The 27,178-nt window shown below is 38.6% G+C and overlaps 1 protein-coding gene across 1 annotated transcript in view; it reads left to right on the forward strand.

Annotated features, from left to right (window-relative positions):
* The window catches only part of PTPRM (protein tyrosine phosphatase receptor type M), a 712,503-nt gene that overhangs the window by 454,215 nt on the left and 231,110 nt on the right, over positions 1–27,178 (forward strand). Inside the window, exons 12-14 of the mRNA XM_065399529.1 lie at positions 13,957–14,230; positions 15,365–15,401; positions 20,504–20,578. Coding sequence (XP_065255601.1) covers positions 13,957–14,230; positions 15,365–15,401; positions 20,504–20,578 — 386 coding nt within the window. The remainder of the gene's footprint in view (positions 1–13,956; positions 14,231–15,364; positions 15,402–20,503; positions 20,579–27,178) is intronic.

Below are 27,178 nucleotides of genomic sequence, written 5' to 3' on the forward strand. Positions count from 1 at the left end.
CTCATGATTAGGACCCTACCAAATTCACGGCCATGAAAAACACGCCACGGACTGTGAAATCTGGTCTCTTGCGTGCTTTTACGCAAAAGGGAGTTGCAGAGGGATGACAAGATTATTTTAGGGGTGTCATGGTATTGCCACCCTTAGTTCTTCACTGCCTTCAGAGCTGGGAGGCCAGAGAGTGGCGGCTGTTGGCCAGGTGCCCAGTTCTGAAGGCAGCGCCCCACCAGCAGCAACGCCGAAGTAAGGATAGCAATGCTATATCATGCCATCCTTAATTCTGTGCTGCTGCCTTCAGAGCTGGGAGGCCAGAGAGTGGCGGCTGAGGGCCCCTTTCTGCAGGCAGCTGTGCAGAAGTCAGGGTGGCAATACCATACCATGCCATCCTTGCTTCTGTGCTGCTGCTGGCGGCGGCTCTGCCTTCAAAGCTGAGCTAGCAACCAGAAGCCGACGCTCTCTAGCTGCCCAGCTCTGAAGGCAATGCCACCGCCTGCAACAGCACAGAAGTACGGGTAGCAGTACCACAAACCCACCCCCCACAATAACCTTGCAATCCCCCCCCCCCCAACTCCTTTCTGGAACAGGGCCCATACAATTACAACACGGTGAAATTTAAAATTTTAATATCTAAAATCATGAAATTTGCTATTTTAAAAATCCTATGACCGTGAAGTGTGCATAGGATTTAGATGTTATATTGTTTGAACTGATTTGGGTAACTTCTGCCCATAGTTACGCCAGTTTATAATCTAGCCATATTCTATTAAGGCCCTCATAATGCCAGTGGACTCTGCACCCAGGCATAAATCTCACTGACATCAATGATTCTCTCTACAGAACTAAGAGTCCTTCTGCATAGATCAGATTGCATCATAGGGTCCCAAGTTAGAGGGTATATTAACATATATTGTATTTTTTTATTGGAAAATTAGAGACATGCATTTTCCATTGTGGTCTGTGGGAGAGGTGGGCCATTAGTATACTGTCACATCTGTTTGAAAACTCACTTTGAAGGTCCAAATCTTTAATTGGGCCACCATTTCTGCAGGCTCAGAATTGGCAGTGCAATTTTGCTCAAGCTAGTGTTGGAATTGCCTGGAATAGCAGGGGACTGGACTTGATCACTCAGGAGGTCTCTTCCGGTCCTATGTCCTTATAAGTCCATGATTTAGATTTAAGTGGCCTAAACTGAATCTGTAATGTTCTACTATCGATATTTTGCAAAGTAATCAGGCTTTTTAAGAAGGCAAAACCACATTTGCTTCAGTTCTGCAATGAGCATCAGCCTGAGCTGACAGGATTAAAGAAGTTTAGAATCAACTGCTCGTTTTATATCATTTACTGTGACCCTTTTGGATAGCATGTACAATATTTGATGTTTAATTATAATTGGTTTGTCCTTGTGTTTGTTACATAATTTAAATTATTGAAATATGATGACTTGAAGGAAAAAAATTAAATGCAGAGATAAAGAAATCTTCAAATTAATTAGGAAAATATCAGCAGATAAGATCTTTCGTCCAGGGATAATTTACTTGAAATTCTATGTCTGATGTGAAGATTAATAGCAGATTGCCTTTTAGGGAGCTCTCAGCCTGATTCTAATGTCCAAGTTGTTCTTTAATTATCCAAAACCTCTATAACTAAAGGATTTTTTCACCCTGCCCTTTGTTCACAATATGGGACTGTAATTGAGTTCATATTTCTCACCCAACCTTTCAACTGTAATTAATATTTTATTATATCAGATTTTATCACTAAATAGCCTAGCAGCAGAGTATTGAGTCACACATGCTCACAAAAAAGGCAGGAGTGACTTATTGATGCCAAGCAAGTTCCTTATAATGAGTTATGGTTGAGAGAATACAAAATACATTCACAGTACCCAGCTAATATTCCCAAGCAATGTATGACTTGACTTATCTTGATCAAACCAGGACAAAGAGAAATTAAATTTAGGAAAATTGAATATTCAGCCTGGTGGATCTATTTAGGATATCAAATATGTGGAGCACCTAACAAAATTGTCTGTGCAAGACCAGGTATCTGTTTTCATTATTACATTTTATGAACAAGACTAGTTTGTCATATGTTTTTTGTATGCAAGTTATTTGAGGTTTTCTAAGCTGTGTTAACTACCTCCACAGTGTGAGAAATGTAAAAATCTGAACATTGAGTGCTGTGCCCGTTGTTCATCTTTAAGCTGGTGTAAACCAGAATAAAGGGGAGGGTTTTTTTAATAAGGATTTGAAAATGTAAACAGTTTTTTATTTATGAATAGTAGTAAACAGGACTGGGGGAAATGAGTCATTTTTGTTGCCTGAAATTTAACAACTTTGGAGATCAATGGTTTTCATCATAAAACCATCCACATAGTTTGGGCATAATTGACATTCCAGCTCAGGGGAGAGTCTGCTCAGGCACTAATATCTGTATCTCTGCTATGAATAGGTGATTGCTGAAAAAAATCAAATTAAAGATAGAGGTCACTGGCAGAACAGATCAGAAGAAGCTCTGTGCTTGAGAATAGACTATTAATTCTTTGATACCAGCACAAGTCCCCACTCCAAAATATGTATAACCGCAATAAAACTTTCTTCTCTTTTTATGTTTGTATACCAACTGGCTAGCCCATAGGATAATGGTGTAAGGCCTAGACTTTCCTTTACGCAGAGCTTTGTAAGGGCAGTTTGTAACTGTGCCTCCACAGCAATTCCTTCCATGCTTCTGCCTTGTTTCCAGGAGAAGTAATCTTCTATAGCCCCGGAATGTTGAATGGATGGTCTAGTGGATAGGGACCTGGAGTGGGATGCAGGAGACCTGGGTTTTATTTCTGGCTCAGCTACAGACTTCCTTTGTACTCTTGGGTAACTCATTTAATCTACCTGGTGTCTCAGTTCCCATCCACAAAATGGGGATAATATTTCACTGTCTCACAGGGATTTGTCAGGATAAAAATAATGATCAAGAGGAACTCAGATATAGGGATGAGTGCCATATCATTTAGCTTCATAGATAGATTACCAGATGCAGATTACTTCCACTTCTTCCTCATTCCCCAACATGCCAGCCAACAAAGCTCTGCTTTGGAGAATAGTGGCTCCATGAGCATTCTTTTCCACCCCTTCCTGGCCCCCACACACCTGAAGCTGTGATGGGGTAGGGTGCACAAGGGAGTGGGAGCAATCTTACATCCTCACAACCATATACATTTCAGAAGGCCTTGAATAGCTAAAGCCCACTCTGTTTTACTTAGGGTTCAATCCTGCACTCAGTCAAATTAGTGGGACTGCGCATGTGCTTAAAATTAACTGCTTAAGTGCTTTGCTGGACCGAGGGTAAAGCGCTCATCACATTGTGGGATTGAGTTCTTAGCTTGTATGTAGTTTGAGTAAAGACTTTAGAGAGGTAAAACTAAACAAACAACCCGCACTGACTTGCCTACTTAACCTGTGTGCAATTGCGTACCAAAGATCATAAACTTGCATCATTGCCTTGAAATAGACAATTATCTTTGATTTTTAGAACAAGTAATTCTATTGGAAGGTAGTAATGCCACATTATGTTTCACTTTGTGAGTAATCACCTGTCTCTTTAGATCAGCATCAGGTAAGAGTTCTAATGTTCTCATACCAAAAATTCCATTCTGCCCTTGTCTATGCGTAGGAATTACAATACCTTGTGTGCCAATCCATATTTGAAAGACTAAGATGCCTGATAAACATAAACAGAACTTTGTCTCCCTTAAGGGGAAAAAGAGTGGGGTTTTTATTTATTTATTTATTTATTTTTAGACACACAGTACACATCCAGAAATAGACTGGTGTTGTGTGTTAAAAGGGAGCTAGACCTCAGGGAAGTATTTGTGGACAGGTGGACTAGCAGGTGTGAGGAGCCCTGTGAATATATATATTGAGCAGCCCAGAAAGTATTAAATAAGTCATCCTGGGTACTATTGTGGAGGTAATTCTTGGGTAAACTTCCCAAGAAAATCTTTTGAAAAATATATGCCATGGTGCAGTTGTAACCCACACACCTCCTGGGTGTGGTGTTCTGTCCCATCTAGTGGCACCGAGACCACTTAGAGAGAGAGAGATTAATGAGTCTGCTCTACAGCCTTAGCTAAGGGCCATTATATGGCTTTTAGCTCATGCAGTAGAAGCTCATGCATTTAGCTCCAGAGGTCCGATGCTTGATCCTGCCCGCCGACGACCGGGGTCTGTTGGCGTTACACAGTCAGATACATTCTGAAGGTAAATATGATTGAACGTTCTATATGTGTATTGTATTATATTGTCACTTATTGGCAATCAACTATCTGTAGGGTACATTGTTTAAAATATAACTTTACTATGTCTCCCTTGCTTTTGTTTTACCTTCATTTCCTTCCTTTACTCCACTTTTTCTTTCTTTCCTTTCCTATCATATATCATGGGTTATTCCTTTCATAATTTCAGTGTCCTGTTCTCTTTTCTCCTCTCTCCTTTATGCCTTTTCCTCTTTCTTTTGATATATTCTGGTTTCTCCTTCCTTCCTTCCTTCTATATTCTGTTTCTCCATCTTCATCACTCCTATTTCTTATTCCTTTCCTACCCATTTTTCTTTTATCATATCCCTTCAATCTCGCTTGTGTCTCTTTCTCTCCTCTATGACCATGGTCACTCACTGCAAACCCATAGCCACTTAGCCATACACCCACCACCTCCTCACTCGGTACTTTTCCTCTGGTAAAAAATACACTAGCAGATCTCTGGTGCCCTCACTCCCCAGCTCATCACTTACTGCCGTGCGCTTCACAGGTAACAACTTGCTAAATTTCATTGATTCGACATAGATGATGGTGAGCTAGCTCTTCAGCCTAGGAAAATCACTGACTCACCAGGCAAATGTTCAGTTGCCCCATGAGCAAGTCTAAGGCAGCTTATACATATAGGCTTGAGGATACTCTGTGGCCACGTGTAGATATTTGTATCAGTACAATGTTAGTGTATAATGCTGCCATCCACTGCCATTATCATTTTAAGTCTGCTTGTCACATACTTTACACTGGTTTAAAAGACTACACAAAGCACAGGGCAACAGAAAATCTATCCCAAAAAATACACATTTCCCTGATACTTGGGATATTGAGGTACAAGGAACAAAACCTGTAGGATTCATTAGCAAGTGTGAAAAGCACAAGTCATGTCGAGGACATCTGAGTGGCTCAAAAGTGATTAAGGGGACGTGATTAAGGGGACTTTAATCCTTGTGACCTGAGTTCTTTGACACCACCTTCTTCCTTCAGGTGAAGAAAGAATGAATGAATAAGAGAGCTTACCTTTACCATAACAAAGCAAGAGGTTTGAGTATGTGTGCTCAGAAGGTGGGAAACGGTATATAATGAAGATATACTATTTGTATGTCCTTCTTATGAATATATAATTTTGGAGAGAAAATGAGTGGTTCCCTTCAAGTATACAAAATTACCACTACAATCTCCTCCCTCAAATCTCCCCCCTTTGTCTCAATATGCATTCAAAATAATCCAGTTATTAATGGCTCGAGAGGCAGATGAGGTTAGCTTGCACTTACTTTATATTTTTATAACTAAAAGAAAACAATTCCAAGTGTGTAAATGTGTGTAGTAATTGCAGAGATTCATTTGCATCCCTCTCACCCTATCCTCCATTACTCATTTCACTTCTTAGAGTGTAAGTTGTCTTCTGTTGTGTTTGTAACAAAAGGGTCCCCTATTCTGACTGGGCACTACTATAATATTACATCTTTAAAACTAATTAGTATTTGAGGTTGTTTTCTCAGATAGAAAAATTGTGTGCGCCCATCAAGATTTTTCTTCATCGGGGTCAATGTTTTTTAAGATGACCAGTTCTGAGACCCTGGCAGACCAGTGAGGGATTGGGTATCAATTTTAGAAGCTGGGGCTGGTCTACACTAGAAAATTAGATCAACCCACATAGTTAAGCCAACGTAATGCCCTGGGTAGACAGCACTAGGTTGACGGAAGAATTCTTCTGTCGACCTCGCTGCCGCCTGTCAGGGAGGTGGATTTACTACAGTAGTGGGAGAACCCCTCCGATCGCTGTACTAAGTATCTCCCCTGCATTGTGCTGCGTTGCCATTTTAAGTGTAGACATAGCTTAAGTCTCTGATGCTGCAAGTGTAGTTGACAATAAAGCCACATTCTGAAACTTTTACTCATGCTCTCATTCAGCAAGTAGTCCTGCTGATTTCAGGAGCATGGTTCAAGTAAGTAGTCAGATACTACTCAGTGTGAATAAGGGTAGCAAAATCTGGCCCTAAGACTTCACTGCACAGTTAACCCAGTGATTGGCATCCCCACAGCAAAGCTCTACACATTAATGTGTCCTCACTGTTTATGCCAGGGGTCAGCAACCTATGGCACGCTTGCCGATTTACAGTGGCACGCTGCTGCTGGCCTGGGGTCCCCGGCCCCGCTCAGCCTGCTGCCGGCCTGGATGGATGGAACCCTGGGCCGGTGGCCGGGACCCCGGCTGGGAGGGGCCGGCGGATGGAACCCCAGACTGGCAGCGGGCTGAGCGGCTCAGCCCACTGCTGGCCTGGGGCCCCGGCCGCCAGCCCCACTCAGCCTGCTGCCAGGCTGGGGTTCCATGCGCCGGACCCTGTAAATGTAAAATGTATTACTGGCACGTGAAACCTTAAATTACAGTGAATAAATGAAGACTTGGCACACCACTTCTGAAAGGTTGCCGACCCCTGGTTTATGCACTTGTCCATGTGTGTCTGGGAGCACATCCCATGGTTCTTTGTGCTGAGATGCTCTAGGTCTCTTTCCCAGTCTCTTTTGTCAAATGCAGAAGAACTTGTCTGTGCTTCGGGGGAAATTGTGGGAAGGGAGGGCCATCAGCATGTGAGTGAGTTAGCTTGCACTGCAAAGTGGGTAGGTTCCAGCCTGAGTTAAACTGGAGCCTAGATTCTAACCCCCCAAACTGACACCCAGTTCAGCTAGCCCAGGCTTAGCACTTCCAATCCCAGGTCAGTGTTTTTTTATGGATGGTAGGGGAGGTTGGGCTAAAACCCAAGAAACAGCCTGTGTTAACTGTTCAGTGAAGACCTACTGTGATGGTCTTCACTCGTGGGGAGTGATGCCCATTGTTCAGGGTCTTAGGCCCTTTGACATGGAGAGGGGTATGGTATGGGAGCCCAGGCCCTCCCACTCCACTGGGCTCTGGCCCAAAGCTGCCCCGTGAGAGTGATAAAAGGGTCTGACACCCAGCAGCACCTTAAGGCTGCCCCGCTTGGGCCACTTCCTACCACCTGACTGTTGTCCAAAGTTTGCAGTATGTAACAGGAAAGTGTGAAGGGGATCAGCTTACCACATGGCACCTCTTCGCAGTCGGGCATGGCATGATAACTCTCTCCCTCTTGGGGTGGCAGCTGCTTCCTCTTGTGCCTTGGCCCTCTGGCCAGGTCATTTCCAAGTCTCTCCCTTTCAGGGATAGTCCTTAAAGAAAACACGGGGAATCCGTGCAAATAAACTGGGTTAGTATGTGAGAGGACATAGCCTAAGTCTGTGCCTCCCTCTCAAGGTCTATCAGGAGCAGCTCCTCCCTTCCCTCAGAGAGGGACTTTCAGGCAGTTGGTAATGAGAGATCCTGCCTTTCCTCAGGCGCTGCAAGGTAAAGGTCCTTTCTCTTCCCTGGCCTGCTCACAAGTGAGCTGTTCTGCTCCCTTTTAACTCCTCCTTCCCAGTCTGTGCATCTTTTGCAAGTGTGGCGGTGCGGGGCTGGCTGAGCCCAGAGCAGCTCCTCAACCCCTTGTTAGCCCAGTGTGGGCTTTGTATACCCCATCATTCATACCCTAAGTGATTTAGCAACATATTACTAAAGAATTCTCATATTTGTGCTTCATTGGGTTGGCAAGCGAGGCAACTGTGGTTCAAGGGACCTCAGGAAAAATGAGTCCAGTGCAGTGTCATACTGTATGTTTTGAGAGTGCTTGTAAACTGCCCTCTGCCACTTACCTGTTAAACAGGTTCCGCTCTACTTTCCAAATAATCAGTGATTAGTAGCCTAATTCATGAAAAGGATTATTTTTCCTTCTAGGTTTGATTTGCCCACAAACAAATTCACGTTTTGGGAGCTACAGCAACCTGAGTGATAAATTATGATAATGTAGCCTAAAAGCAGGTGTTTGATAGAAAGCCTGCATTTTTCAAAGGTTCTATTATAATTAGGTATGTTATTGTTAGAGTTCTAGACTAAGGAGTCCCTGATCTCTGTCAGTGGATCAGTGTGCTTAGTTCCCCAGAACTATGGATACATCTGTCAGGAATTATAGGAAAGAATTAAACTATAGTATGGACAATGTGTCATTAGGATCAAGAGATATTAGTCAAGCCTGTCTTACGTTACTTCTTCTTTGAGTACACTTATAGGAGAAAGAAAGTAGAAAAACTGTGGGTCTGTCCAAGGAAAAGTGAGAATGAATCTTTGCCTATGTTAGCTGTAAATGGGAATCTTGGGGGGGAAATTCAGAGTTCGGGGTTTGTAAGGCCTGGCAAAGACATTCAACTCCAATCTGGCATAATTGGCTCTATGTGAAGAATATCTGTAGATTCAGAAATCCTTTATCCAATTGACTTTTGACCACAGGGAATTCGTTAGTGACCATATTCTCTGTCCCTGTCTTTGTAATATTTTGAATTATTAGTTTCCTGGTTAAGCAAAGCATCCAAATTTCTCTGACTACGTGCTTTCGTCTGAGATCTGGCATGTGGCTGTCCTGAGATCTCTGTAATCTGTCTAGGTTTTTCCAAGTAGAAGTTCACTTAGCATTGTTAGTTTGTTCTCAGAGAAACTTCTGGCAGGTGTCATAGCCAGTTTACCTTCTATAAACAGATTAACTATCCAAACATGACTTTGTAACCAAGCAGCCTTTAAGAGGCAATGGCTTGCTTCCCATTTCCTTTCATCAAGATGTTTCTGTAATAGAGTCATAAAGAAGAGGGTGAGCTAAACTACCAGAGACCTCAGTAGCTGTGCTAATTCTGGAGACAGAAGGAGCAGACATCATTTCTTGATGTTAATTTGTTACAGATTTCTTTTTGGATTCTTAGGGATTGCTCAGGGCCAAGATCCTGGCATCAACTTTGAATCCTAGAAAGTCTAAACTTGGAAAAGGGGCTAATGTAAATATTTCTGTATTTAATGGAAACCTTAAAATTCATGGCAGATGAACTGTGGCCAGAATATGCAGTCTTCAGAGCTCCTCTGACTCTTCTGCAACTAAGATATCATCTAAGTAAATAAGCATTTTAACTCTCAGGGCCCTTGGGAGACGAATAATTGGTCGCACTCTTGTAATGAATGCCCTTGTAGCAATACACAGGCAAAATAACTTTACTTTCCACTGGTATGGTACTCCTCTACAGGAGAACCTTAGGGATTTCCTGTTTGTATGCATAGGAAGGCTTTGCTTGGATCTATTTTTGCCAGAAAATCCCCTTTGTAAACCGTGACTTTTAAGTCTTTGAGACTATCCATGCGAAACAGTTTGGCAGTCATAAAAAGGCTTAAGGGTTTTGTATTAAAAACTAGATGCCATCCCCAATGGACTTGGGCCTCTGAAGATGTAGCTTATTTAGGCCATCTGAGAATTAACTTTTGGCAGTATCTCTAGGGTCTCAAACTGAGCCTTCTTTTATCTTCTCAATTACAGCTATTGAGGTATTTCTGCCTACTACTCCTCGCACTAGAATGTAGGTGAAATATACCATTAGCCCTCTGACTCTCACTATAAGATACAGGGAGATTTAGTCTTTCCCAGATTTGAATAAAACACTTCAGTTTTCCTGCTGTTGCCTGTAACTGCACTGGCCAAAGATGAGGAAAGACTTGCTGCAAGTGACTGCAGAGAGGCTGCCTAGAAGGGGCTAAGAAGGTTTGAGTTGCTTACATTACAAGTCAATAAAAAACACCTTTTTCCTGTACCATCATTTTGTTGTAGTGGGATCATTCTGTTCAAGACTCAACAGGTGATTAGCACTGAATACTATATTTTTTTAGTCCCTTTCCTGCTTGTCATGGGGCACTGACCATCCTATGAACATAGAGATATGACAAAACCTATGGAACTTGTAACTTTTGTAAATCATCTTATTCCTCTTTTTACTTCAGACATACGGACAAAAGTGACAGGAATTTAAATATGCACATCTTTAATTACAGGAACATCTTTCTTCTAAACAGACAAAAATCTGATGGATTCAACCAGTTAAAAACATCGAGGCAGGTTAAGAAATTGGAAACTGACATTCAGTAATATTAATTGCTTAAGTTTTTTGATTTGGAATTACTTTTGACTGAACTAGAACTGGTAGTTCCATAGTTTTCAGGTGACATAAAGCTCGACTGGTAAATTGTAAAGACTTGTTAAGGATCCGTAGTTTCATACTGGTATCAAAACTGCTTCCTTGAGTGGAATAAGTACAGAATAAGTTTGCTGCTTTGTAATATTATTTTATAATTACAATTTGATTTTTTATGCCTAAGCTTTAAGGCCCCAGTTCGACAAGGTACTTGAGTACATGCCTAACTTTAAGCACATGAACTCACACGCTTAAAATTAAGCATGTGCTTAATTACCTTAATGAATTACCCTACTTCTTTAATTCATTCTTCTGAATATTGTCAATAATATAAGTTGCTGTGTTTAACCTCTTTCTCTTCTTATTATACTTGATATTCGGTTTTCATTGGTAACATTTAGAAATTTAGGAGAAGTTTTGAGTGTCTACTTTAGTTTAAGCAACCCAGAATTCAATAAATTTGTGAGAAGCCAAATACATTAAAATTACCAAACCAATAAGTATTTTATACAATACCCAAAAGTCCACACAAGACCATAATGTATATAATTTAATTTTTTAAGTTTGGAACCTTTTGGGGGTATTAAAAAAAATCAAAATTGCAAGAATTGTTTTCCCCACGTTTTTCAAAATTGTACATAACATTTGAATCCTCAAATTAAAGAAAAATCTCAGATGCTCTTCTCTAGATTAAATATGGTGTCATTTGATTAAAATGAGATTTGAATTCTACTTACAGAGGCTTTAGAGTCTTGTAGTAGAAAAGCATAGCACAAACTAAACTTAAAATTAAATTTCATTCCTCAAGAAAGTTAAAAATAAATAAATAAATTAAGTTTTAGTTATACCGATATCTAGTATATTTTTTGCACTGTCTACTTCAGTGTAGGTTTTATTTTCCTATCCTAGGTAGGTAGATTTTATTCTAGTTAAAATGTAGATGTATGAATGGAAAAGGAATAATGCAACTTTAATATATTAGTCATATTTTCCATTTTTTTAGAGGAAAAATAGAGTTCTGATTCAGTGCTTGCTCAGTTCACTAAGCTTGAACCTTAAGATCCCTTTTCAGCATTAGCAATTCAGTTGTTACATATTAAAAGAAAGCGGTTTTAACAGTAAGATTTTGAGCAAGGTTTTGGATTGTAATTGTAATTGGTGAATTTAAAAATTCATTAGCAAGATGATCTCATTTATACAAATATAAAACATTACTCATAAAGTTCTGTCAGGTTGCCATTGACTCAGGTGCTTATAATGTGTTAATTTACAACAGAGAGACAGCAATGTGTGGAAATTGGGCAGCAGATAGGATTTAGATATTTTTCATTAGCACTTGGACTTTGATAAAGGGGAGCAGAAAAGAGCTGCTTGACCTTTCAGTTCTTAAATTATTAAAGAGCAAATAGATTTGAGGTCTGGATGCTTGCAAATCTAATTTGTCTTGTGGAGTAAGGATGAAATGACATTTTGGGTTGGAAATTGCTCCAGTCAACTTAGTTCTTTCTTTCATGTATCTGAAGATGAATAGACGGAAAGCATTGACAATGTAATATACATGGAGTAGTGCATGTAGTATGACTGATACGAACTTGCCAGAGTAAAGACACATGTGAATGACAATTTTGTTTCTAAAACAATTTCCAGTTATAATTGCTGTGTGGAAAATGAAAAGAATATTTATTTTAAACAAAACTCAAGCAGGCATTTAAAATTATCCTGGCCTAAGGTCCTGGATTTTTTGGTCCTGGACTGGTGCAGAAATAGCACTGTTAGACTGAAGGGCCAGAACAAGTGTCAGGTCCAAAGCTTTGCAGTCCATCAGTAACAGCATGTCAGACATCATTGAGAACCATGGATACTTACCTTTTGAAATGGTATAAGGCATGAATTTCTAACTTCCAAGTAGCATAAAGCAATGATCTCTAACTATGGAAACTCATATCAGTTGCTAAATCATGTCAGAAATTAAGTCGAGGGAAAAGCAAGATTGTAATCAGAGTCATGTGATTTTAAAATGTGACCAACTAGAAGTAGAAATCCTTTGGTGGTCCAATACAAATGTTTGCTGGACCAGTTTAAAAAAAAAGGGGGGGGGCTGGTCTTAAACTAGTAATCAGCTGTTTGGGGCAGGGACAGCACCTAACACAATGGGGTCCATTACAAGGACTCCTCGGTGCTATAGCAATACAAATAATTAATAATAATAATCAGAACAAAATATGGTATCTTAATTTATCAGGGAGACTGTATCCTCCAAAAGCATATGTAATGTTGTGGCTTTGTAGCAGTTACATACTTAAAATGTAATTCATGTATTAATACATACAAACTACACAAGAAAATGCAGTCAATTATTACATTTTAGCTACCCTAAAAATACAAAAGCTAGCCTTACCAACTCCCTTCCTGCAATCTATGATTACTGTCCTCCTCATGGAGATGAATAATGATCAAGAGTCATTAGTCCTCAGGGAACCAATAAAGTTGCCACCAAATCCTCTTTAGAGAGATGGGTTTCCCATTCGAGAAATTTGGAAGCACTGTCTCACTGCTTTGAACAATTATAAGAATGTTATGATTTCACTCTTTTCATGTATATTCAGAAATAATATTTCCTCGGTTCTTGTTTGAATGTCCATGAGCTTTTACATTTGAGGAAGATGGGCAGTTTCTTCTAGGCCCTGATTCATCAAAGCACTTTAGCACATGTTTAACTGCTTTGCAGAATACAGATGGACTTAAACACATGCTTATCTTTAAACATGTGTTTAAGTGCTTTGATGAATCAGAATTATGACGACTATACAATTATGGGAATTTATGCACTCACTATTAACAGAAAGTTTATGCAGGATTAGGCAATTAGACTATTTAGTATTTTGTTTCTGTTTTGTATTAGTGAATGGGATTTCTGTTTCCCCACTGTTATCAGAGTTACCAAACTTCAAATATCACTAACAAAATAAATGTAAAACAAATTTTGTACTTTAGCCATCAAAAAGTATATTCTTTTTGCTCAATAAAAATCTGCTACCAAAATCTTAAACAGATTTCCACTTTATTATATATTTCATAAGCAATTGTAATGCCAACAGTTAAGCAAATATGATTCCCTGGCTGATTTTTTTTCCTATTTATCTCGCCTTTCTTCATCTGTATTGATAGTTGTGCTTTTTTTTACGCAAGTTAACAAGTTAAAGGATTGAATCCACAACCTCTTATCTACTTTTTGTAAACAAAATACTTGTTCACCATTTTAATACTGATCAAATATGTTTATATGTATGTTCCAACGAGGAAGTATTCTGCATTATTTGTATGTTCCAACGAGGAAGTATTCTGCATTATTTTTCATATTTCAGCCAATTTTATTTTCCAAAGAGAAATGAGGTTATTTGGGAGGAGAAGGGGATGTGTACTATAAATGTCTAGACCTGAGTATTGACAGTGTGTTTTTATACTATGTCCTTTGCCTTCAGCTGTCATCACCTTTTCCATAAATATTTGTTGGTGTGATGATGTGATTTGATAATGAATTGGCTGATCCAGATGTCTTTAAATAACCCATATTTTCTCTCATTCTTTCTTTTCCGATTTCTTAGTGTCTATCAAATAGTTGTTGAGGAAGAGCGCCCTCGCAGGACTAAAAAGACAACTGAAATCCTGAAATGCTACCCGGTGCCCATTCACTTCCAGAATGCTTCGCTTTTGAACTCTCAGTACTATTTTGCTGCAGAGTTTCCAGCCAACAGTCTTCAAGCTGCTCAGCCTTTTACAATTGGTGATAACAGAACCTACAGTGGTTTCTGGAACACTCCTCTTCTACCTCATAAAAGCTACAGCATTTATTTCCAAGCTGCTAGCAGAGCCAATGGGGTAAGTCTTATGACAGGTGTTGTCTGATGCAATATTAGAGTGTAAACAGATTGTTGGTTCTGGACTTTGTATTGTTCAATGTAGTTGCTAATGAGAGAATGAAGAAACAATGAAATTTAACAAATTGAGTTTAAAAAATAACAGTTTCATAACCAGTGTTGCATAATTATTAAGGACGACAGAAAAGGGAAGGGAGGAAACCGCATACTTTTGTCAATGGAGAGTGGGTCTGATAGCGCATCATTGCCACTAATACCACCGTTCTGCTTTATTTTCATTTCTTACTAATGCTTCCAAAAGTTGGCCAGTGTTTCTGTCTAGCTGCCTTTTTTTAAAGAGGAAAATGCTGTGGCTACTTTGGTTAAGTTCAAGCCCAACTTGATTTTTGCTTTAATAGCACATGTATTGTTGGCCTGTCCAATCACATTACCTTGGTTTATAATAGTTTGAACTTCCATTTTCACTTTTGCTTGTCTTGACTGAATTAGAAACAGACTCTTCCCCCCCCCCCCCGCCCACCCCCCGCAACAGTAAAAGAAAATAAGTAGATGGAACTGAAATGAGAAGTATGTACAAAGGCCCTTGCAGATCATGTTTCATCTGGCTGATTCTTCCTGGAATTGTTTTCCATTTCCTGGGCAGACATACCCTTCAATTCCTGATAAGCTTTGGCTGTCTCCGTTGACAGCCTAGAAATGTTTTCTGCCAGATACCATAATGGCCACTTTTTCACAGTACACTGGCAGTACAGAAATGTGAACACCATTGATTATTTTCTTTCTTAAATTGTCTAGTATGATGCTTAGTACTGTATTTGTAAGAAAAAAAAAATCTCCCAAGGTCAATGAATCACCAAAGAAAAAATGCTGCATACATCATGTCCTATACATTTATTTAATCTTCTGGTGAATGTTAAGTGAAGTATTGATGGCACACGGCCAAGTGTATTGTGTTTTAGTTGTCCATAGCATGAAAAGTGCATTGGAGTCATTTTGGAGACTGTTAAATGTGTGATCAAACACACAGAATGGACAGTTTAGATCTTATCAACAGTTTAAAAATAGAACAATAGATGGTTTTCTTTGTTTTGGATACAGCACAAGAAATGACCTTTTTCCTCTTTATTTGACACAGGAAACCAAAATTGACTGCGTCAGGGTGGCCACAAAAGGTATGATTAAATTGTGTCAAATTTTCTGGATGTAAATCTGTTGACCTCTCTTTCATACATTTATGCAAACCTCCAGAAATGTTTACTTGGCTAAAAGGACATCTCTGAACCTGACACTGTATTTTAAAGTAATCACTCACATGTCTAGCTGAGACTTAGGAAGTTTTCTACAAAAGCAAAAATTTATTATACATTTTTAGTTGCCTACATGAACAAGTTTTCTTTTTAAACATACGCTGTGGTTTTTATATGATCTCAAAATAAGTATTTTTGACATTTGTGTATTTGTATATATAATAGGACTGTTAAAGTGCTGATAGCAGAGTACCGACAAGCTGCTTGCACATGTGAATAGTGAAAAATTACTCTTGCCTTATAAGCAATTCTGTTGCTTGAATTGCTTTATAAAAGAAAAGTGGAGGCTCTTCACAGACCAGCTCTTTATACTGCAGTGCCAGTACACTGTACTGCCCAGTAGGAGATACAAGTTCAGACAGCAATAGCTATAATCCTGGTCCCCAAGTAGAAAAGATTAGTCATATTGCTCAGGTGATATGCTTTAGCTTGGGAGACTGGGGGTGGTTTGTGTGTATCTGAGTGTAGCCACACTTCTTTAGTACCTCCACTGAATGACAAGACAGAGGCCTGAAAGAAAATTTGGGGATGGCAGTTTAGAGGTGGAAGGGTAGAAAAAGGAAGGGTTTGGGTGCCTGGACAGCCTGCAATAAAAATGTTTCATAAGCAATTGGTCATAATCCAGTCTTGGAGAATCACACATCTCAGGTTAAGTGACTCGACATAACTTCATGTAGCTTAGCACAATGGAATGTCCCGGTTGCAATGCAGAATCAACATGTGGAGATTTTACAATTCGGCAACCACAGGTGTCCTTTTTTCGCCATACCTAGATAAGGTAGATAAGACCCTTATTATTTTGAAGTAACAGAAATATCAGCATGTAGCCCCTCACATCTGTGCCTCAAAACTTAAACTAAGGGTGGACTGCCACCCTCCGTAATCCAATAAATGGAATTTTGGTCACTCTTCTCATCTAGTTCCCAAATATCTGGAAATGGGGGGGAAAATCCCTAGTTTTCAAGTTACTGAGCCCATTGCTTAGTAAATAATTACTAACTTTCAAATATCTTCATTCTAATCAGATGAACAACAGATGAATTTCAGTGGAAAGTAAAACACTACACTGTTCTCCAGTAGCATAAATGAATCCAGCAATTGATTAATTTACACCACAAATCATGATAAATGATTAGATGAATTTTTTATTACAAAACACGTTTTTTAAATTATTTGGAGATTTTTATTTGTAATTGCTAATGAATGTTCAATCATTTGGATCACTTGATGGAATATTTGTAACGCTCATTTTGAGAGGAGAATTGCTTTGTGCAATGAAATTGCTTTCATAGCAACAGACCATTTCAAAGTAACCTATTTGTTGAAAGGGAAGTGAGAAAATGGAGCTCTTATTTTAAACACGTCAATTTGTTTTATGTTTTGAAAGCATATTTCTGAGTACTTTGTAATATCTTTGTCAAGCCTGTAAGATTGTTAGAGAGATAAGAGGTGAGGACTTTGAAACAAGAATTCCCCAAGTTGGGCTTTGCAATCCTAAATGTTCCAAATTTTAATGAGGTGCTGCTGTAAAGCATTGTTTCCTGGGCCACTAAACTTATAATGACATAATCAGAGCATTTTCACTGATTGCTCAAAATGACATGCAGAGTCTGTTTATATTTTAACATGTAATATATAATTGTTTTATCTATAGTTTAAAGGTCACATTATGCCTGAATCTGGCAAGGTTGCTTAAGGAGCAGTGAGCCTTTCACCCCTTGGGTTTCACACAAGTGCTAAGTAGAATAGCAGGACCTCTTATCCTTGAGGTGCAAATCACCTCATCTGCCATGGGGAAGAAGGGGGGCCATGACCCCACACCCTTGTCTACACTTGTCTGCTGAATTGGTCTACCATACACTGGGGTGCTGTGTGACCCATGCAAAGGGCTGGTGTAACATGCACACTTCCCCTACTCTGAGGAACTGAGAGGCCTGTCTGACAAGAGGCTCGATCTCTGACCGTGATTTCCCTGGATCAGTAAAGCTTTACACTGCTTGTAACTATACAACCTGGTGTGGTTATTTTAATACATATAAAGTGCTGTTATTAGACAACTATAGCTGTGTTGTGTGGTTGTGTTGATATACGTATTACAGCGGGAACTTGTGCTTCCCATAGAAAAGGTTGCAAAACAGTCTCCATTATCACATTTGTTTTAACATATTCCTGTCTTTCCAAAGCATTTGTATTTTGTGCTGAAATCATCCTTGTGGACTGAAATTTGAAGATTTTTAAAGATAGAGCAAAATCTCTTCAGCCATTAATCATGAATATAGGTGGCAGAATCTGATTCTCAATTGAGACCTAATGTTGCAGCCATTTACAGTTCTTACTACCCTGCAGGCTATCATATTCTTTAAGGCCCTGATCCCGAAAACACTTGCATATGCACTTAACTTGAAGCACATTAATAGTCCCATTGACTAAACTTCAACTGCTCATGTGCTTAAAGTTAAGCACATACTTAAGTGTTTTCCTGGATCAGGGCCTGGATCATAAAATGTATCCTGTAAAACACACTAATCTATATGTACAGCTGTGCAGTACAGCCAGGTTGCTGTTTTTCTCCTAAATTCCACCAGGACTTGACTTGATCATGGACTTTAAAGCCTTTTCGTTATTTCCCACCCTCCCCCCAGGTGTCTCAATTTAAGATTATTCAAAAGTTTTGTGTGTCCCTCAAGACATTCATGTAGTTGAAATTGTGGTAGAAAATGGATTGAGTTTTGCAATAGTTAATCCATGGTATGTTGGATGCTTTTCTCATTTTTGTATACTTTGTGGGAAAGGTGCAGAGCATTCTTGCTCTGATCCAGCAAAGCACTTAATCAAGGACTTAACTTTAAGTACGTGTAGTCCTCAATGAAGTCAATGGAATGTCAGCATAAACACGAGGAGAAAATGTCTTTTGTGCAAAATATCCTTTTACTTGAAGACTTTCTACAAAATATGGCCTTAACCCTATATACCCATAGCCATGTGTATTCCGATGCAGGTTCTATGTCTTTATCTGGCTAATACTTTGTAATTCTATTATTTTAAATCCTTAGTGCATAACAGTTGAAACAAACCTCTTGTAAGCATCAGCTCTTTACAAATGAAACCTATATTAAATATGACTTTCAGAGATCATATAAAAATCCTGATTGCAATGATTATAATGTTATTTTAAGATCAGCATACCGGGTTCTGTATAACTGAAGCGCCCAGTCCTGCTCCTTTAGAAATCAAATGGAGTCTTGCCACTGACTGCACTGGGAGATGGATTGGCTCCATGTTTCTTTTTATATGAGTATGGTGAAGAGTTTTCTGGTGCTGCAAAATAAGTCTCCTGTTATTTTTATGAATATTCAGTGTACATACAAATGTGAGGACTGAAGGGTGCCTCCTATGTGAGATAAGATAATTAAAATAAAAACAGGATAGATTTTCATGCAGGTAACAAAAATGGCTTTCATATGTCTGCTCTTTCTTTAAACTAAATGATGATAAAATCTGTGAAGAGAAGGTTGAAAAACACCAAAACATGCTAACTATGCAATTATCAATGTTGTGGTGATTCTTGATTATATTAAGAATGTATTTCCTGATATGACTTGTTACAATGTCTGAATAGTGACCATTTTGGCATCTCCTAGGATTCCAATTCTCAGACCAAATAGAAAGAGAGGTTATTATTCTGCTCTTGCAACATTGGGAGGCTTTCATTAATTATGAGAGAGAAAAGGCTATTATAATATTTTAAATCCAATAGCAACAGTACTCTAGCAGCTACTAACAGCACTGTGTTTCAGTGTTGCAGAGGGGTATTTCAAAATATTATGCAGCAGCAGTTTTGAGTTTAATTGTCTGCAGATGGTAGATGATCTATTTTCCTCACTCGTTGCCACATTTCTAATAGCACCCAGGCTGTTCTATGTAAATTAGTGATCTTTCATATAATCTTGTCTTTAATTTTCCAATATTTTTCTTTGTATCATTTTCCAGCTGCATCATGTTGGATCTGACCTTTTAATTTTGTTAAGTATTTCTTAATCTATATGTACCATACTGTGTTTAACCATTTAATGACAACTCTAGCGCTTCTGGCAAACAAAGAATCAGAAGATTTCATGGTGAACCACAATAATACTTATCTGTTGGTATAGCCCTACAAAAACAAACACCTGCCAGGATTAGTTTAGATATACTCTGTCCTGCCTCCATGCAGGGGCCTTAACTAGATAACCTCTTGAGGTCCCTTCCAGCTGTACATTTCTATGATTATATGAAGGAGTCAAGATACTTTAGGTATGTAGGGAATTCTACTTTCGCCTTTCATTGTTTTAGTGGGAGAATAGAAACTTGTTTATGCCCAATCTAGCAAACAGTTACACACGTGTTTAATTTAAAGCATGTGAAAAGTCAGTAGTACTGCTCGCATGTGTAAGTGTTTACATTTGCAAAATCTTCTGTAAGGAAGATTCAGGAAAAAATGTGTATTAACTTTGATTGAAGAATATTGTACTGGAAAATGATATTTTAAATAAACATAGGAAAAATGTACTGTGAAAGTTTAAAAAGCAAAAAAGAAATTGGTGCGATTTACCTTGACAAATTAAGGTTGGAGTCCTCTGAATAAGCACTGAATTTTTGCAGCTTAAATCCAATGATGTGGCCAATGGAGCCAAGCCTCAGTCTTTAGTTAATCAGATTTGTAATTTCTAAATAATACACTTTGATTCCTTTTTCTAGATGAAGGTTACATAAAAAAGCTTATTAATATCACAGAATAACCAAACTAACAAATTAAGAAAAGATGAAGAGGAGCTTTTGTGGTTTTTTGTTTCCTTGGTTTTGGTTTTGGGGTTTTTGGGTAAAACTTTGAGACAATAATATTGACCAAGATTCTTCTTGCTAGCATAGCTTCAGTCTGGCTTTTTTTTCCTCATGCATGCTGACCTGGAAATCTTCCTTTGCCTTAGCTGCGATAATCGTGACTCAGCTTACAACACCATACATTCGCATCGCCCCTGCTGCAGGCGACGACCAGCTAACAGGTCAGACATTCAAGTATAGACAAGTCATCTTGCACATTTCAGAGTCATTTTCTTTGTTTCGTTTTCCCTCCATGTAGTGTTCATTTTCTGCTCATAGATTGTTTACCACTATGTAGGGTTTTGTGGGTTTTTTGTTGTTGTTGTTGTTGTTGTTGTTCAGCTACTACTACATCCATTAAATTAAGTTATATGCTTGGCATCAAAGACTTACACACTTATATCCATGTATGTAAAACAACTCCACTGCATGTTTCCATTGTGTGTTTGATCTTTGGGATGCTCCCTCAAGCCTAATGTTGTAAAGAAATATAGCTGTCCTAGCTTTCCTGCAGCTATAATATTAGTCAGGGTTTTTATATAAGTATATATATATATATAAATATATATATATATGTGTGTGTGTGTATCTATTTTTTCCTGCATTATTAGATCAAGGCATTGTGGTTATCATCTTGTCGATTTATTTGGGGTCAGAGAGGGACGCTTTCATAAATCAGAAAATATTGTGGTGGTTTTGTTTTTTTTAACTGCAGAGTGGTTTGAAGATAGTTGCATCTAACAGTATTTCAATATATATAAAATTAAAGATAAAGAAATAAAATTTAAACAGTGGTAATTGCATCACTGATGGGACTTAGATTTAAAAGAAAATGGCCTACAAAGTGACATACAGAAATGCACAAAGCTATAAGGATTTTAAATCTAATTTACAAAATGAATTCAGTACACGTGAGATAGTTATTAGGCTATGGTTTGCCCAAAGGCCAGTTCAGAATGTAGCAAAAAATCCGCATATGGGGAAATGATTCATTTTCTCATAAAATAAACACACTCATAAAGCTTTTGAGGAATTTGGAAACCAGTGTATTCTGAAACAGAAGAAAAGTGCATTAAATTATTTTAAGGTGAGTTTGATAGAATATGTAATATAGGAAGTTAGATCTACTCCATCAACATGTAGTGCTGTGATAAACCCATAGGCATTTCCAAAATTACTAGCATAATTACTTGGGAAGGATCCAGATGTTGCTGTTGGAAGGGAAGAAAACAGTTCGAATGCTTTGGCATCTGGATACTGTTACAGCCAACCAGAGAGAGAATTAAATGATACCAACATAACATAGAAGGGCAGATGATCCACCATAGTTGTGTATATAGATTTATATATTATTTATGATTATATAAAACTCAAGCCTTCACTTAAATTAGGAGAAAATTATGAAATGTGTGTTTGTAGTAGTTGATAAAATGTTAACTGATTTATATACAATTATTTCTATTGAAAATAAGGAGGAAAATGTGGTAAGATGATGCAGGGGGTAAGGAAATACAAGCTAAATTCCTTACCTTTTCAAAGCACTGTCCACAGGCATTTTCAAAACTCAATTCTCTGGGTTCTTTTCTGGAGAATAAAAGTAAAGCTTTGAAGAGACAAGGAATGTCTCTTCCACTTATTTGAGCTTATTTGAGATTCAACAAGTTCTGACGACTTTGGCAAAGAATGAAATGCGTTTATGTAGACGTTCTCTATTTTGAGGATTAAAGATTTTTATTGATGCAAAACTTAGTAGTTACAGAAACTCAGTGAAAGATGTCCGCTGTGCAAGAGAGAAATGTTTACAAAGTTAACACAGAGAACCCGAGATACCATAGTTGTAAATACCAAAGTACTTAATTTGCTGCTTTCTCACTGGATACTTCGTAACAAAACAAAACAAAAGTGGCTACGGCCACTCCTAGTAACCCTCATGCTTCAACTGCCTTTCAGATCTGCTGTTTTTACAGTTTTTCACATTTTCATTTACTGCACAATAATAATTTGTACAGTAGAAGAAAAGATATCAAATAATGAGTGGGCGGCTAAAAGGGAAGAAGTGTCTGCTTGTTTTCCCTGAATAGATGCCTCCCTAATAGTTCTGCTGCGAAGAAGAGTGAAGGGCAAACAAGCAATCAACCCTGTCCACAAACCCTGTGAATCCCAAGAGAACAGCAGGAGGCCAGGCTCATCCACACAGAGATGTGGGCCTCCATGCCTTCTCTGGGTCTCCAGCAAATTCCTCTCTCGGTGGCAGTGGTCTGACTCTAATAGAACCAAGTTATAAAGACTTACGCTCCCAGTTTTCCCTTTAAGGGGGATTCCCACTTTTGAGGGGGGTGAGTCCATATTTAATTGTCTCCCTCAGCAATGCTGGGCATGGGGAAGCAGGGAACAATGTGCGTACTCCTTTGGGACATCCGCTGCCCTTGTACCGACTTCTGGGTTGTGAAGGTCCCTCTTTGGAGAGAGAGGAAACATTGTCAGAGGTGCTTGAGCACCCTTTCTGCATGGAAGAATCTGCCTGTGGAGAGTCTTCTCCATGTGGGGATCTTAGTGATATGATTGGATGATTGATTACTGTGAGGCTTGTATTGTAAGTCAGGTTGCATAGCATTTTCTGTTACAACACCCTGTTTCCCCTACTTGTCTATTTCAACATATAACTTTTGAGATTGAAAATAACCATGCTTGTTTCCACCCAAAAGTGATTTCTGTTTTTAATGGGATTTCCATTTGTTTTTGAATTGTGGGAAATGGAAGGAAAATGCTTCTCCCATAGTTTAAATTAAAAATCCTGACCACCTTCCTAAACACTGGTAAAGCCAGCTTCTCTTCCTGCTCAATCCCGGTTCAACTCAGCTCTCAGTACAAACCTTCCCCCCCACCCCCCTCAGCTCTTTCCCTCCTCTATCAGCAACCTGTCCTGACCCTCCCTGATATAGTGTGTCTCTCATCATTAGTCTTTTACGTTGTCCTTCTCCCTTCCCACCCACCCCCTTTCCTATATATAAAAGAAGAGGGCTGCCAGGTGCAGGAACAGCCCCCATTCACCTTACATGTCTTGTCAGCCTCTGCATGGCCTGGATCCTACCACTGGAGGCAGCAGCAAGTGGCGGTTCTCCTTTAGCTGCTGCTAAATGCCTTGGATGAAACTGGGGCTACATTAGTACCACATAGTGTGTTGCCGAGGCAACTGTTCAGTTTTGTCAGCAACTGGGGAAAATAGGCAAATAAAGCTGACAGAAATGATCAGTGAATACATTATCATCAGTAGCTGGATGATGCAGGAACTTTTTTTTTTATTATTTTAACATCACAAAAATAATTAACTTAGTTCACCCATATGGTCAGAAGAATAGGGAGATATTGCAATATATTGTATCTGTTCATCTTATGCCAGTGGAACGGATTTCATATACGTGGAACAGAAAGCAACAGAGGGTCCTGTGGCACCTTTAAGACTAACAGAAGTATTGGGAGCATAAGCTTTCGTGGGTAAGAACCTCACTTCTTCAGATGCATCTGAAGAAGTGAGGTTCTTACCCACGAAAGCTTATGCTCCCAATACTTCTGTTAGTCTTAAAGGTGCCACAGGACCCTCTGTTGCTTTTTACAGATTCAGACTAACACGGCTACCCCTCTGATACGTGGAACAGAAAGTGTTTCTTACAGACCAATTATTATATTGTCTGGCCCTGATTTTTAGACTGGCCATAACATGGGCTCCATGTTTGCACCTACAATAGTTTGCAGATGTAATTGGTGTCATTTACAGGTTTAACTACCTGATTGTACCTGCATATTATGTAGCTAGGCATCTAAATGGCATCAGTTGTACTTGCAGTTATTTGCAAATTGGGGGCACGAAAAGGGAGGGCACGTTTTAAAATCCAGCAAAACAAATATAATATTGTTGAGTTAAAACCTCGTTATGTGTGAACACGCACTTCATTTGAGTTAGTTGTCAGAAGCCATTAAGGGGCCATACCTAAAACAAGACATAATGGAGTCTGCCCAGAAACTAGCACCATGTGGGCAGAGGGTTCCACTGGCTGTTGTTCTAACCAGGTGCATGTGTGTGTCTGTGGATGTGCAAAAAGTCTAGTGAAGTTGTTGGGGACGGGAGGAGAGAGGAAGAGCAGACAACAAACAGAGAGGCTCGGAAGCAGGAAGTAAGCCAAGAAGCAGTCTGTAAGCACAGTGTGACCGTGGAGAAGCCTGCAGTAAGGTTCCAAGTCTGGTGCTGGTTAAAGAGGCTTGGGGCTGTGAAGAAGCTATCCCCTGTGTTTTGGTTCCTCCTGCATTTGGAGAAGAAGGACTTTGTACATTCTTTGTAAATAAACATGGTTGCATCAAAGAAAATACCAGACTTCATTGTCCATTTCTGCTCCAAGCTGGAACATCCCCAGGGCCCCAAACTTTGACTAGCTGCTCAGGTTAAAAAGGGGCAATACTATGAACATAGTAAAACCCCATTTTCCAACCACCTTTAACCAAAACTCACTCATGCGTGAATCTAGGGTAAGCTCCCTCATTGTAAATCACTTACCTAGTAACTCCCTTACTTATCTGAGCTGCTCTGTAAGTTTTGATGTTTTGAAGGTCTCAAAATATTTGTGATAGACAGGTTTGTATTTATATATATTTTTCATTTTCTATTGAAAGTTGAAGATGAAATTCATATCTTCTCATACTTAGGGAGAAAAATCAAGGACAACATGAAAAATGTCATCTGAAAATAAACACACAAGAAATTAGTGCATAAATTATGTATTAGAATAAAATGAGAATTATTTGGGGATTAAAGCATAGTGACACATAAGAGAAGACTGTAAGCTACTGTGCCTTGCTTCACCATTTTGTAAGTCACTTCATTCAATAGCTTCAGAATGGCCATATTTGGTTTTCAGTGGGTCCTCATCTCTTTTCCTCCTGCTTCCATTTTAATGAAATAACATGCTTGGAATTATGATTAAAATGTTACATTTTTGAATGCTTGTTCCTTAATTGTTGAAAAGTGTCTGGGCTACTTACTTTTAAATTTAAAAAATTTCATTTATGATTTAGTAGCACAGACACCTACTGTACCAGATGCTATTCAGATTGATTTCCATCAACACACTGTGTTTATCATTCACTGTTTGTTACACATGCAGCTGGAAGGCTAAACTTTGTGTTGCACAGTCTTTGTAAATGAAGTACCTATGATGATTCACATTCAAAAAAAGATACATCAGAGGCTTTTTGTAATTTCTTGCTAGAATAAAAATACTTTTAAAAATTAGAAAAACTAAAAAATAGTGAAACTCGTAAAGCTTAAATTAATTACGCCATAGATAACTGAAGGTCTAGATGAACAGTGTAGTTTAGAACCACGTTAAAAACTGATACAAAACTAATCCCAATTGTGATTTTTTTTCTGCCTTATGGAATTATTGGCCTAATAACATTTAGAGATTTATCAAAATGTGAAATTCACTACATGAGAATTATTGGAATACACTGGGCCAAATTCTGCTCTCAGTCATTACAATGTAAACCTGGAGTAATTCCATGGAAAGTCATTGAATGACTGAATTGAGATCTAGATTAATTTTTTTTGTGTCAGTGGATTTACTCTGGATTTACACTAGTATTACTGACAGCACAATTTGGCATTAAAAGTTTGTTAAAACAAACTATAGCACTGTAAATTTGGGAAGGATTATTTTCCCATTTATCTGTGTCATTAGACAGGACCTGCTAGGAGGAGGAGTGACATTTCTCCAATAATTGTGATAACAATAATAAAAAGAAGTTAATTTGTCATTCTGTTTAAAATGTTGATCCTCTACTGGAGCATTAAGTAAGCAGGTCAGGGGATCTACACAATCACCAAATGTATGTTCCCTTTTCTCTGCAATCCCTCCAGCAGAGTGCCACCCTAGCAGCAAAAATATGATGGATCTTAACTGAAGTCACATGTCATCTATCTAGTGATTCATAAAAAAATGTCCTTATGAGTTACTCAAATTGAAGCTGTATATCCCCTTTCCCATATAGAGACCCATTCATCCAGATCAGTTTATTTGTCCGAGTCCCCCTCCCATCTTTTCATCTGGGTTGTTTTCTTATCAACATCTTTTTCAGTCAAAAAGGTATGTAGGTCAGACGGAAAACTTTTTGTTCCAGCTTGCGTCTGGGTCAACTCCTCAAATGTGGTTAAAGGTCTAGATAGAGCTGCCTTGTATCCCAATTTCACAATAAAATATTTGACTTGTAAATTAAAATACAGGATCTTTATATTGTTTACATTATTACATATCTCTTGGTGTGATTTCAAATCAAGACCAAGGAACAGCTGTCCAAATTCAGTAATCTCAGCTGTTACCCACAATGAATAGTCACTTTGCTGTTTCCTTGAGATAAACTCCAAATTATTAATTAAAAGGAAGAGGGCCTCGGCGATAGGAATTTAAAAAAATTATCCAAAGCTGCTAAGGTGGTCTAGATGAATTGGATGATTCTTTTATTTTTGGAGCCCTAGATATCTTTTTAATCAAACAATTACTATGAATAGCTACATTTGAGTTCCAGTGTTTGAGTTTTACCCAGTGTTTGGATGGTTTCGCATATTTTAATTGAGATGTATAACAATAATAAGCCAAATTAGGGAAAGCTAGTCCACCCCACTTTGTAGACTTATACAGATCTATAGAATACACCCATTGTCTTTTGTGTTTCCACCTGAATTTTAATATTGCAACCCGCCATGTTTTTAATATCATGTCAGGGATACCAAC

The sequence above is a fragment of the Emys orbicularis genome, chromosome 2, assembly GCF_028017835.1.
Source record: "Emys orbicularis isolate rEmyOrb1 chromosome 2, rEmyOrb1.hap1, whole genome shotgun sequence".
Taxonomy (NCBI): Eukaryota; Metazoa; Chordata; order Testudines; family Emydidae; genus Emys; species Emys orbicularis.